The sequence below is a fragment of the Tachyglossus aculeatus genome, chromosome 21 (assembly GCF_015852505.1).
Source record: "Tachyglossus aculeatus isolate mTacAcu1 chromosome 21, mTacAcu1.pri, whole genome shotgun sequence".
Lineage (NCBI taxonomy): Eukaryota > Metazoa > Chordata > Mammalia > Monotremata > Tachyglossidae > Tachyglossus > Tachyglossus aculeatus.
In genome coordinates, this window is record NC_052086.1 from 16172543 (window position 1) to 16185779 (window position 13237).

Below are 13237 nucleotides of genomic sequence, written 5' to 3' on the forward strand. Positions count from 1 at the left end.
GGAGGAAGAGAAGGAGCAGGAAAGGAGAAAAAGAGGAGAAGAGGAGGAGGAAAAGAGGAAGAGAGGAGGAGGGGGAAAAGAGGAGGAAAGGAGGTGAGGGGGAGGATGGAGGAGGAGAATGGAGGTGAGGAGGAGAAATAAGAGGTGGGATGAGGCGCTTACTATGTGGTTGGTAGTGTACTAAGGGCTGGGGTAGATACAAGATAATTGGGTTGGACGCAGTCCCTGTCCCACATGGGGCTCACAGTCTTACCCTACATTTTACAGATGAGACAACTGAAGCACAAGATGTAACGTGACTCGCCAAAGGTCAAACAGCAGACAAGTGGAGGAGGCAGGATTAGAACCCAGGTCCTTATGACTCCCAGGCCCACACTGCTTTTAAGTACATGATCTGCTGCTGTCTATCCCCTTTCAAGGAGGGAAAGGAGACAACGCTACAGCCTTCAAATGGAGCCTCGTGGCTTAGGAAGCTGAATGCAAGAGAGTCACTGGAACTAAAACCCTTATAACGAAGGATAAGGTACTTACAATCTGCTTTTGTTTTAAAGGTTTCACAGAGAAGCTGCCATCAACATGCTGTGGGAGGAAAAGAAAAAGGGGTATAAGTGAACAGGTGACATAATGAGAAGGGCATTAAAAATGTCTCAGTGTTCTTGACTGGGCATTTTCTCCTCCTCGCATCAAAATGGGCGCATGGGGAAAATGATTTTCCAGATACTGATGAGCTGAGGCCGACCGGTTATCCAACCCAATCCTGACATAGATAACTGGGAGTGAGGATTAAGCTACCTGACAGAATTGGGCAGTTTGGTCTAAGATAGCTGAGAACAATGAGATTTCGCTCTTTAAACTTTCAATCATCTGAACTGCCACAGTCCTAATTAGTTTAGAAAATCAGCTTTCTACTGTAGTAGATCTGAGTACCTATGAAATTTCCCATCCTCCCTAAGCTCTGACTAGGGAAGGAATACAAGAGTCAAGAAAAACCCAGTAGATACTGAAGAAAATAATTATCGTACTTAAGTGCTGACTATGTGCCAAGTGCTGTTCTCATCACTGGAGCAGACACAAGTAAGTCAGGTTGGGAACAAGTCCCTGTCCCACATGGGGTTCACATGAGGGTGAAGGATTTAATCCTCATTTTACAGATGAGATAACTAAGGCACAGAGAAGTGACTTGTGCAAGGTAACACAGCAGATATGTGGCTGTTGAGCTCTTCCAAGTGCTCTGCACATAGGAAGCGCTCAATAAATACCATTGATTGATGTGGCAGAGCCTGGATTAGAACTTAGGTCCTCTGACTCTCAAGCCCCTGTTCTTTCCACTAGGGCACAGGGAATGTGTCTGTTTCTTGTTATACTGTACTCTCCCAAACGCTTTCAAAGAGTAAGTGTTCAATAAATCATCATCAATCGTATTTATTGAGCGCTTACTATGTGCAGAGCACTGTACTAAGCGCTTGGGAAGTACGAATTGGCAACATACAGAGACAGTCCCTACCCAACAGTTGCCAACTGACCAAATGCCATACTCTAAAACTGTGCAGAGCTATAAAATAGAGCTAATTCAATCAGTGGTATTTACTGAGTGCTTCCTAAGTGCAGAGCACTGTAAACACTTGGGAGAGTACATACCCTGCCCACAAGGAGCTTACAGTTTGTCAACAACAATTTGTAAATTGTAGTGAGTCACAGTGTGTACACAAAGTTCATTCATTCAATCATATTTATTGAGCGCTTACTGTGTGCAGAGCACTGTACTAAGTGCTTGGGAAGTACAAGTTGGCAACATATAGAGACGGTTCCTACCCAACAACGGGCTCACAGCCTAGAAGGGGGAGACAGATGACAAAACAAAACATATTGATAAAATAAAATAAATAGAACAGTAAATATGTACAAGTAAAATAAACAGAGTAATAAATCTGCACAAACATATATACAGGTGCTGTGGGGAGGGGAAGGAGGTAGGGCGGGGGGATGGGGAGAGGAAGGAGGGGGCTCAGTCTGGGGGAGGGGCTCAGTTCTCTAGAGGACTAGAGAAAACAGTGCCATCATTAATGGAACAATTTTTTTAAAAATGGTATTTGCTAATTTCTTACAATGTGTCAAACACTGTCCTCAGCACTGGGATAGATATTAATTAATTAGGTTGGACACAGTCCCTGTGCCACATGGGGCTCACAGACTAAATATGAGGGAGAACAGAATTTAGACACAGAAGTTAAGTGACTTGCCCAAGGTCACACAACAAGCACTTGGGCAGAGCCAGGATTAGAACCCAGGTTCTCTACCTCCCAGGCCTGTCCTCTTTCCACTAGCCAAGCTGCTTACAGAATGGAAGTGAAATCTTACTGGAAAGGTAGAACTTCATACGCTGAGAAGCCTGGAAAGGGGAAGTGTAAAAATATACAGTGCAGTCCAAGGAATAGCACAGTTCCCCACCACGGCTCCTCATCGCCAGCCCTAATCAAACAGACCACAGCTGTTGTGATTTTCAAAAACCTTGTGAAATGACAACTCCAAGACACATTCCTCAATTCATCGCTCACCTCCCCATGTCCTAGCCCCTACCAGACATCACCAGACATCTGGTAGTCTGACTACCAGACATCAGCAGAAGCAGGGTGGTCTAGCGGATAGGGCACGGGCCCGGGAGTCTGAAGGGCCTGGGTTCTAATTCCGGCTCTGCCACTTGTATGCTGTGTGACCTTGGGCAAGTCAATTCATTTTTCTGTGCCGTTACCTCATCTGTAAAATGGCAATCGAGACTGTGAGTCAATCAATCAATCGTATTTATTGAGCGCTTACTTTGTGCAGAGCACTGTACTAAGCGCTTGGGAAGTACAAGTTGGCAACATGAGTCCCATGTGGGATGGGGATTGTGTCCAAACTGATTTGTTTGTATACCCCCTTTGCGCTCAGTACAGTGCCTGACTCACAGTAAGCACTTAACAAGTACCACAATGATTATTATTTTCACCACTCTTGTGCCTCCTAAGCAATGGCCTACTCACACTCTCCCAGAGTACTTGGGTACCTCTCTTACATCCCCGATTACCTAAGTACTAAGTCCTGCACGTAGCTTCTTTTCCTTCTTCCCCCATATGCAAATTATTTTAGTGCCTGCCTCGCCCTCCCCACCGGCTTGTGAGCTTCCTTAAGGGCAGGAATCGTGTTCAGCCCCAGACCGAGGTTATAGAAATGGCAACATTGGCGACACTCACCTTTTCAAAGGCAGCTAAGAGTACATGGGCATGACCGGTAACTTCCATGACTGCCAGGAGAAAAGAGGAAAGGTTACAGTTCATAACAATAATAATAATAATAATAATGGCATTTATTAAGTGCTTAATATGTGCAAAGCACTGTCCTAAGCGCTGGAGAGGTCACAAGGTGATCAGGTTGTCCCACGGGGGGCTCACAGTCTTAATCCCCATTTTCACAGATGAGGTTAACTGAGGCACAGAGAAGTGAAGAGACTTGCCCAAAGTCACACAGATGACAATTGGCGGAGCCGGGATTTGAACCTACGACCTCTGACTCCAAAGCCCGGGCCCTTTCCACTGAGCCATGCTGCTTCTCTAAGTTCATCTTAGCCTGCCTCCATCTTACCTGTCGCCCAGAATAGGGCCCCCAAGAGGCTCATCTTTTCCCGCCGACTCTGCTTTCTTCAACTCTAGGATCATTTACAGGCTCTACAGTCCACGTTTTTTTGTTATGGTATTTATTGGGGGCTTACTATGTGCCGGGGGACTGTACTAAGCACTGGTGGTGATAAGAGATCATCGATTTGGACACAGTCCCTGTCCCACAGAGGGCTCCCAGTCTTCATCCCCATTTACCAGATGAAGTAACTGAAGCATAGACAGAAGTTAAGGGACTTGCCCAAGGTCACACAACAGAAACGTGGCAGAGCCGGGATTAGAACCCATATCCTCTCACTCCTTCCTGAGTCCCTTTTATGGGGCTTCTTATTAGGGGCTCTATTGATCCCTCTCTGAAGACCAGATCTGATGATCCACCCCGCAAGACTGTAAGCTTGCTGCGGGCAGGGAATGTGCCCGTTATGCTCTGCATAGCACAGTAAGCACGCAGTAAATACGACTGATCTCATCTGTCACGGGGGCTGCCGACACAAAACTGTCACGGTTGACTCCTCCTCCGTTAGCTCGCTGTACACACAAAGATGAGTACTGCTGACACAAACGACACTGGGATTTACCAGGACGCTAGCAATTCAGCAATCCTTGACGACAGTGGGCTGGATGCGGCAGAAATAACTGCTAACCATTTGGAGCGACGATGACAATGGTTCTCCCTTGAGTCAAAACGATCATAATGATCACGATACTGGTATTTGCTAAGTGTTTTCTGCTAAGCACTGTACTGTACGCTGGGGTAGTTTCAAGATCATCCGGTCAGACACTGTCCCTGCCCCACGCAGGGCTCACAGTTGCATTCTGGGTTAGGTTGTCACCCTGAGTTTTGGGAGATCAATCAATTAATCAATTGTATTTATTGAGCACTTACTGTGTGCAGAGCACTGTACTAGGCACTTGGGAAGTACAAGTTGGCAACATATAGAGACAGTCCCTACCCAACAGTGGGCTCACAGTCTAGAAGGGGGAGACAGAAGGGGGAGATCCAAAAAGGCAGATGCAATCAACAGGTGCTCTAAAATATTGGCAGGAAGAAAATACTGGAAATGATCAGGAAAACAGGACTCTCATCAGCTTCTGTTGTGGCCAGGGCAAAGACTCAAGAATTGGCTGCCAAGTGGTTCAAAAGGTCAGTTTGCTTTGCCTGATGATTCTCTCTCCTGTGATGTTTACTTAAGTCCTCCATTTAATGAGTAATAAACCACTCTCGAATCTCCTTGATCCTTGCAAAGGAGTCTTCTGCCTTGATTTAAGGCGATTAACCAAGGGAAGGGAATGGCCAAGCAATCCCCAAGGGAGACCAGCTGCCCAGTCAATCAATCAATCGTATTTATTGAGCGCTTACTGTGTGCACAGCACTGTACTAAGCGCTTGGGAAGTACAAGTTGGCAACATATAGAGACAGTCCCCACCCAACAGTGGGCTCAGGGAGGAAAAAGCTGAGGAAGTAGCCAATCCCAGTTCCACCACTTGCTTACTCTGTGGCCACTTCACTTCTCTATGCCTGGGTTCCCTCATCTGTAAAATGGGGATTAAGACTATGAGCCCCACAAGGCACGTGGACTGTGTCCAGTCTGATTAGCTTATATCTACCCAGCGCTTAGTACAGCGCCTGAAACAGAATAAGCGCTTAACAAAACTATTTCACAATGAAAATCCTGGAAAATGCTGGTTTTGGGCAGATGGAAAGGACCCGGTTCATTGATCGCTTTCCTGGGGGCCAAGGTCTCTGCTGGCTGAAGATCAGAGGCAAGTTATTACATTACAGAAAAGCAGTGTGATCTAGTGGAAAGAGCACAGGCCCGGGAGTCAGAGGACTTGGGTTCTAATCCCATCTCTGCCACTGTGACACCTTGGGCAAGCCACTTAATTTCTCTGTGACTCAGTTACCTCATCTGAAAAATGGGGATTCGATCCTACTCCCTCCTACTCTTTTTATAGCATTTATTAAGCACTATGTGCAAAGCACTGTTCTAAGCACTGGGGAGGTTACAAGGTGATCAGGTTGTCCCATGGGGGGCTCACAGTCTTAATCCCCAGTTTCCAGATGAGGTAACAAAGGCACAGAGAAGTTAAGTGACTTGCCCAAAGTCACACAGTTGACAATTGGCGAAGCCGGGATTTGAACCCATGACCTCTGACTCCAAAGCCCGGGCTCTTTTCACTGAGCCACGCTGCTTCTCTAGGTTCATCTTAGCCTGCCTCCATTTCACCCCAGTGCTTAGAACAGAGTCTGGCACAGAGTAAGCGCTGAACGAGTACCATCACAAAACTCCATGAGGTTACTACTTTCCAGGGTGAGCTTAAAAGGGCAATCAATTCAAGGGAGAATTTAAGAGATTAAACAAACTCTTCTCACCATCCCCTTCATCCACCACAGCTTGGATCACCACTGGAAACACACCCCGGTCCAGATCGAAGTTTAACTAAAGGGGAAAGAAAGAGGAGGAAATGTCATCATCTGTACTATCACTGCTACTCAGCAGGCCTCAAGAAAGCAGGTTTCATTCATTCATTCATTCATTCAGTCGTATTTATTGAGTGCTTACGGTGTGCAGAGCACTGGACTAAGCACTTGGGAAGTACAAGTTGGCAACATATAGAGACAGTCCTTACCCAACAGTGGGCTCACAGTCTAGAAGGGGGAGACAGAGAACAAAACAAAACTTATTAACAGAATAAAATAAATAGAATAAATATGTCCAAGTAAAATAAATAAATATTCATTCAATCCATTCAACTGTATTTATTGAACGCTTGCTCTGTGCAAAAGCGCTATGTACTAAGCGCTTGGGAGAGTACACTGTAACAGTAAACACATTCCCTGCCCACAACAAATGTACAGTCCAGAGGGATCAGAAGATACCACTCATGTTCGAGAAAGGAGGGAAAACGGGAGAGAAATATATATCATGACTGCTAGATCAATCAATCAATCAATCGTATTTATTGAGGGCTTACTGTGTGCAGAGCACTGTACTAAGCGCTTGGGAAGTACAAGTTGGCAACATATAGAGACAGTCCCTACCCAACAGGGGGCTCACAGTCTAAAAGGGGGAGACAGAGAACAAAACCAAACATACTAACAAAATAAAATAAATAGAATAGATATGTACAAGCAAAATAAATAAATAAATAAATAGAGTAATAAATATGTACAAACATATATACATATATACAGGTGCTGTGGGGAAGATGGGGGAAAGGGAAGCAAAGAGGAAACCACCCAAATATATATCATCAAATACTACAGAATGTACTTTGGAACTGCACGCTGTGCTGAGTGAGCACTGAACAACGCAAGTTAAGAGCAAGTCTCTATCTACTAGAACCTTCCACTCTAAACCATAAATACCACCAAAGGCAAACGTAAAGAGCAGTGGAAAACGCCACAACAAACCCTGAGATTCATTCATTCATTCAATCGTACTTATTGAGCGCTTGCTGTGTGTAGAGCACCGTATTAAGCGCTTGGGAGAGAACAATGCAACAATAAACGGACACGTTCCCTGCCCACAATACAAGTTTACAGTCTAGAGTTGGGGAGACAGATATTAATATAAAAAAAATTACAGCGATGTATAGTGATGGCAGAATGGCAATAATCAAGTCCACGAGTGCTCACTTACATTAGGCAGAATTTGGATTCTAATCCCGGCTCCGCCACTCGTCTGCTGTGTGACCTTGGGAAAGTCCCTTTATTTCTCTGTGCCTCGATTACCTCATGTGTAAAATGGGAAGCAGCGTGGCTCAATGGAAAGAGCACAGGCTTTGGAGTCAGAGGTCATGGGTTCAAATCCTGGCTCCGCCAATTATCAGCTGTGTGACACTGGGCAAGTCACTTCACTTCTCTGTGCCTCAGTGACCTCAGTGTAAAGTGGGGATGAAGACTGTGAACCCCCCATGGGACAACCTGATCTCCTTGTAACCTCCCCAGTGCTTAGAACAGTGCTTTGCACATAGTAAGCGCTTAATAAATACCATCATTATTATTATTATTATTATGGGGATTAAGACTGTAAGCCCCATGTGGGACAGGGACTGTGTCCAACCTGATTAGCTGGTATCTACCCCAGTGGCTGACACATAGTAAACACTTTTTTAAAATGCCACTAAAAAAGAAGGGAGAGGGGGAATCAAATGGTTAAGGTAGCCATAAGGCTAAGGGAGCAAAATCATCACCTCCATTTCTTTCAAAAAAGTTTTTGTGGGGTAATGGGATTTTAGGGGATTTCTCACCAAGGGGAGAGAGGGTCCTGGACTAGGGCTCGTAGATCATATTTCTACTATATCTCGGTTACATACTGGATTTTTTTTTAATAACGGTCCTACATTCCTGGCTCACATTCAAATTATTTTTCAATATGAACTCTAGGTTTCTTGTGCAGAACTGGTATCCTTCCCTTTCTGCATTTATGTGGGGTTTTGGGGGGTTTTGGTCCTACTGAAATTCAGCCTACCTCTGATCATTTTTCTATTTTATCGAGGTGACTTTGAATTTTTTCCCATTTTTCAAAGCATTCTCAACCCTACTCAATTTACTGTCATGGGAAAACTCAATATGAATTTCCTCTCAAGACCCTCATCCAAACTATTGCTAAAGATAGTGCACAGTCCTGACTTCAGGGCCAATACATTCAGCCCCACAGGACTTACATATTGCCGTAATTTGTTCATATTAATGTCCGTCTCTCTTTTTATACTGTAACCTCACTTTGGGCTGGGAACATGACTACCAATTCTCTTGTATTGTACTCTCCCAAGTGATTAGTATAATGCTCTCCTCAGAGGAAGCGCTCAATAAGCAGAGGCAGTATGGCATAGTGGATGGAGGCCAGGCTTGGAAGTCGGAAGGACCTGAGTTCTAATCCCTGTTCTGCCACCTTCATTCATTCAATCATTCAATCGTATTTATTGAGCGCTTACTGTGTGCACAGCACTACTAAGCGCTAGGGAAGTACAAGTTGGCAACATATAGAGACAGTCCCTACCCAATAACGGGCTCACAGTCTAGAAGGGGGAGACAGACAACAAAACAAAACATATTAACAAAATAAAATAGAATAGTAAATATGTAAAAGTAAAATCAATAGAGTAATAAATCTGTACTATAAGTATATATACGTATATATACCTGTATATATTGATATATTGATATATATATATATATATGTATACATTGATAACATATATACAGGTGCCCTGTTGTGTGACTTTGGGCAAGTCACTTCACTTCTCTGAGCCTCAGTTACGTCATCTGCAAAATGGGGATTAAGACCGTGAGCTCCACATGGGACAGGGACTGTGTCCAACCCCATTAGCTTGTTTCCACCCTACTGCTTAGTACAGTGCCTGGCACAAAGTAAGCACGTAATAAATACCACAATTATTATTATTACTACAGCTACGCACTCGTCCTCAAGCGGCCGAAAAGCCGATCTGAACACAAGAGGGGCTCCCTGGGCCCGCATATTCCCCAGCAGGAGGGTCGATGGAACCCGTCTTGAGGTTGGCCTTCTGTTCATCTTTGGACCTGAGACGCTGGTTTCCAATGGAGCGTGCTCCAGGACCGAGTTCGCCGTAAAAGATTGCCTGAGAGAATCCTTCTACTGCTCATTTCTTCATGCCAGATGGCTCCACAGTTGTCGCTGCTGAATGACCACATCTACTCTGTAGGTAGGCTGCACCCAGCAGACCACAACCTTCCCCATCTTAAAAGCTCCCCTAAAATAATAATGGCATTTAAGCGCTTACTTTGTGCCAGGCACTGTACTAAGCACCGGGATGGATACAAACAAATTGGGTTAGACACAGTCCCTGTCCCACACGGGGATCACAGACTCAATCCCCATTTTAGAGATGAGGTAACTTGAGACAGAGAAGTGAACTGACTTACCCAAAGTCGCTCAGCAGACAAGTGGCGGAGCCGGGATTAGAATAAATAAATAATAATGATGGCATTTATTAAACGCTTACTATGTGCAAAGCACTGTTCTAAGCGCCAGGGAGGTTACAGGGTGATCAGGTCGTCCCACATGGGGCTCACAGTCTTAATCCCCATTTTACAGATGAGGTAACTGAGGCCCAGAGAAGTTAAGTGACTTGCCCAAAGTCACACAGCTGACAATTGGCGGAGCCGGCATTTGAACCCATGACCTCTGACTCCAAAGCCCGGGGTCTTGCCACTGAGCCATGCTGCTTCTCAACCCACGACCTTCTGATTCCCAGGTCCGTTCTCTAGCCACTATGCGGTGCCGCTTCTAAAACCAACGCTCCTCAAAGAGGCCGTCCTCCAGTCATCCCTACATCCCTGATTAGGTCATCCTGTTAGCCATTTACTTCTTTTGTTATTAATTTCTTTTTATTTTCCTAATTGCCAGTTCTGTTTTCCATTCCATTTCCATAATACGTACACACCCGTGTCCATCCACACCTGCTAGATGGCAAGCTCTTTGAGAGCAGGGACCCTGTCATCATCATCAATCATATTTACTGAGCGCTTACTGTGTGCAGAGCACTGTACTAAGTGCTTGGGAAGTACAAGTTGGGAACATATAGAGACAGTCCCTACACAACAGTGGGCTCACAGTCTAAAAGGGGGAGACAGAGAACAAAACCAAACATACTAACAAAATAAAATAAATAGAATAGATATGTACAAGTAAAATAAATAAATAGAGTAACAAATATGTACAAACACTTAGATTCGATGCTCCCTAGTGCTGCTCGTGTTTGCTGCTGCTGGAATGACTACCGTAATTCACTTTACAGGAATGAGGCGGGAGGTGACGGCTCCTACAGCCTGAAGAGGCTGGAAGTACAGAAATGAATGATAATTTGAGGAAAACACCTTCATGGCATGTGAGTATTGAAGTGTAGAGAAGCAGCGTGGCTCAAGAGAAGCAGCGTGGCTCAGTGGAAAGAGCACAGACTTTAGAGTCAGAGGTCACGGGTTCAAAGTCGGCTCCACCAATTGTCAGGTGTGTGACTTTGGGCAAGTCACTTCTCTGTGCCTCAGTTACCTCATCTGTAAAAAGGGGATTAAGACTGAGCCCCCCGTGGGACCACCTGATCACCCTGTAACTTCCCCAGCGCTTAGAACAGTGCTTTGCACATAGTAAGCGCTTAATAAATGCCATTATTATGATGATGATGATGATGATGAAGACTGTGAGCCCACTGTTGGGTAGGGGCCGTCTCTGTATGTTGCCAACTTATACTTCCCAAGCGCTTAGTACAGTGCTCTGCACACAGTAAGCGCTCAATAAATACGATTGATTGATTGATTGATTGAAGGGAGAAGCAGCGTGGCCCAGTGGATAGAGCACAGCCCTGGGCGTCTGAAGGACCTGGGCTCCTCCCCCGGCTCCCCTACTTGTCAGCTGTGTGACCTCGGGCCAGTCACTTCAGTTCTCTGTGACTCAGTCACCTTCATCTGTAGAAGGGGGATTAAGACTGAGAGCCCCACAGCCATCTACTCCAGCTCTCAAGGTTACTGCATGGAAGGAGGCAATCGTAAACCAATTCCGTATTTTTACCAAGAAAACACTATGGATACACTACCAGAATGATTGCAGATGGAGATGGTATGTTCTGGGAGAGATGTGTCCATTCATTCATTCAATCTATTCAATTCAATGAATTCAATTCATTCAATTTATTGAGCGCTTACGGTGTGCAGAGCACTGTACTAAGCACTTGGGAAGTCCAAGTTGGCAACATATGGAGACGGTCCCTACCCAACAGCGGGCTCACAGTCCATGGCGTCGCTATGAGCTGGACACAACTCGACGGCATAAGACCCCAGCACTTAGTGCAGTGCCTGGCATACAGGAAGCACTCAACATATACCAAAAAAAAGAAATAATAATAATAATTATAATCAAGTATTTTATGGAGCAGGGTGGGGGGAAATGTGTGCTGAGAAAGAAATCAAAACAAGGAGGTAAACCTTTTGGGAACGCATATTTAATAACAATAATAATAATGATGGCATTTGTTAAGTGCTTACTATGTGCAAAGCACTGTTCTAAGTGCTGGGGGGATACAAGATGATCAGGTTGTCCCACGTGGAGCTCACAGTCTTAAGTCCCGTTTTCCAGATGAGGTAACTGAGGCCCAGAGAAGTTAAGTAACTTGCCCAAAGTCACACAGCTGACAATAATAATAATAATAATAATGATGATGGCACTTGTTAAGCGCTTACTATGTGCAAAGCACAGTTCTAAGTGCTGGGGGGATACAAGATGATCAGGTTGTCCCACGTGAGGCTCACAGTCTTAATCCCCATTTTCCAGATGAGGTAACTGAGGCCCAGAGACGTGAAGTGACTGGCCCAAAGTCACACAGCTGACAAGTGGCGGAGCCGGAATTAGAACCCATGACCTCTGGCTCCCAAGCCCCGGCTCTTTCCACTGAGCCACACTGCTTCTCTAAGCACATTTAAGGATGTGCTTGGTAACGCATGAATGCTGGCAAAGATCTGTAAGCACCTGAACACAAAGTTCTTATTTGCTGACATAACACTGAAACCCTAATAAAACTGGCAGGGGGATGTTCATTCAGACATGGTTCATTCATTAATTAATGAGAAGCAGCGTGGCTCAGCGGAAAGAGCCCAGGCTTTGGAGTCAGAGGTCACGGGTTCAAATCCCGGCTCCGCCAATTGTCAGCTGTGTGACTTTGGGCCTCAGTTACCTCATCTGTAAAATGGGGATTAAGATTGTGAGCCCCACGTGGGACAACCCGATCACCCTGTATCCCCCCAGCGCTTAGAACAGTGCTTTGCACATAGTAAGCGCTTAACAAATACCATCATCATCATTATTATTATTATTATTATTATTGTTAATTATTCTGGTATTTGTTAAGCATGGCCTAGTTCCTCTCCCCCTCCTTCCCCTCCCCACCGCACCTGTATATATGTATATATGTTTGGATGGATTTATTACTCTATTTATTTTATTTGTACATGTTTATTTTATTTTGTTAATGTTTTGTTTTGTTCTCTGTCTCCCCCTTCTAGACTGTGAGCCCGTTGTTGGGTAGGGACCGTCTCTGTATGTTGCCGACTTGTACTTCCCAAGCGCTTAGTACAGTGCTGTGCATGCAGTAAGCGCTCAATAAATATGATTGAATGAATGAATGAACATGGAGAAAAGCCAATCAAAATCGAATTCTTCATTCAAACTCTGATTGCAAGCCTTCTGTAGGTGGTGTAAGCACGACTGTTAGCAGAGATGCCCTATCCCAGCCCACAATCCCTGAGGAAAAATATTTCTTGGGATGCCACCCCTGGGCAAGCCGCCCATACGTTCATCTGTCCGCCTGGGGAAGGAAGCCTCCAAACAGGTTTGAGGAACCTGCCTAACTGAGATGGCTCCAGCCTGTTCCCCTCCCTTACTTCAAAAGGTGGGAGGGAGGGAGAGCACTGGGGAAAGCCAAACCAGCAACGAATCCTGCCCTCGTGCCCCGTAACAAAGTCAAGAGCCCTGGATAAAAAAGGGAGTCTCCTTCTCCGCACCGGCCCCAGACCAAATCTCCCAAAGCCCCACAAACCTCCATTTGGTTTG

The 13237-nt window shown here is 45.2% G+C and overlaps 1 protein-coding gene across 3 annotated transcripts in view; it reads right to left on the reverse strand.

The window, feature by feature from the left end:
* MGRN1 (mahogunin ring finger 1) overlaps window positions 1-13237 on the reverse strand; it is a 147043-nt gene that overhangs the window by 61729 nt on the left and 72077 nt on the right. For all 3 annotated transcript variants that reach the window (XM_038762548.1, XM_038762546.1, XM_038762549.1), the window contains exons 6-8: window positions 6025-6091; window positions 3231-3280; window positions 532-579 (exon numbers count right to left, since the gene is read on the reverse strand). In XM_038762548.1, the coding sequence (XP_038618476.1) occupies window positions 532-579; window positions 3231-3280; window positions 6025-6091 (165 nt within the window). The remainder of the gene's footprint in view (window positions 1-531; window positions 580-3230; window positions 3281-6024; window positions 6092-13237) is intronic.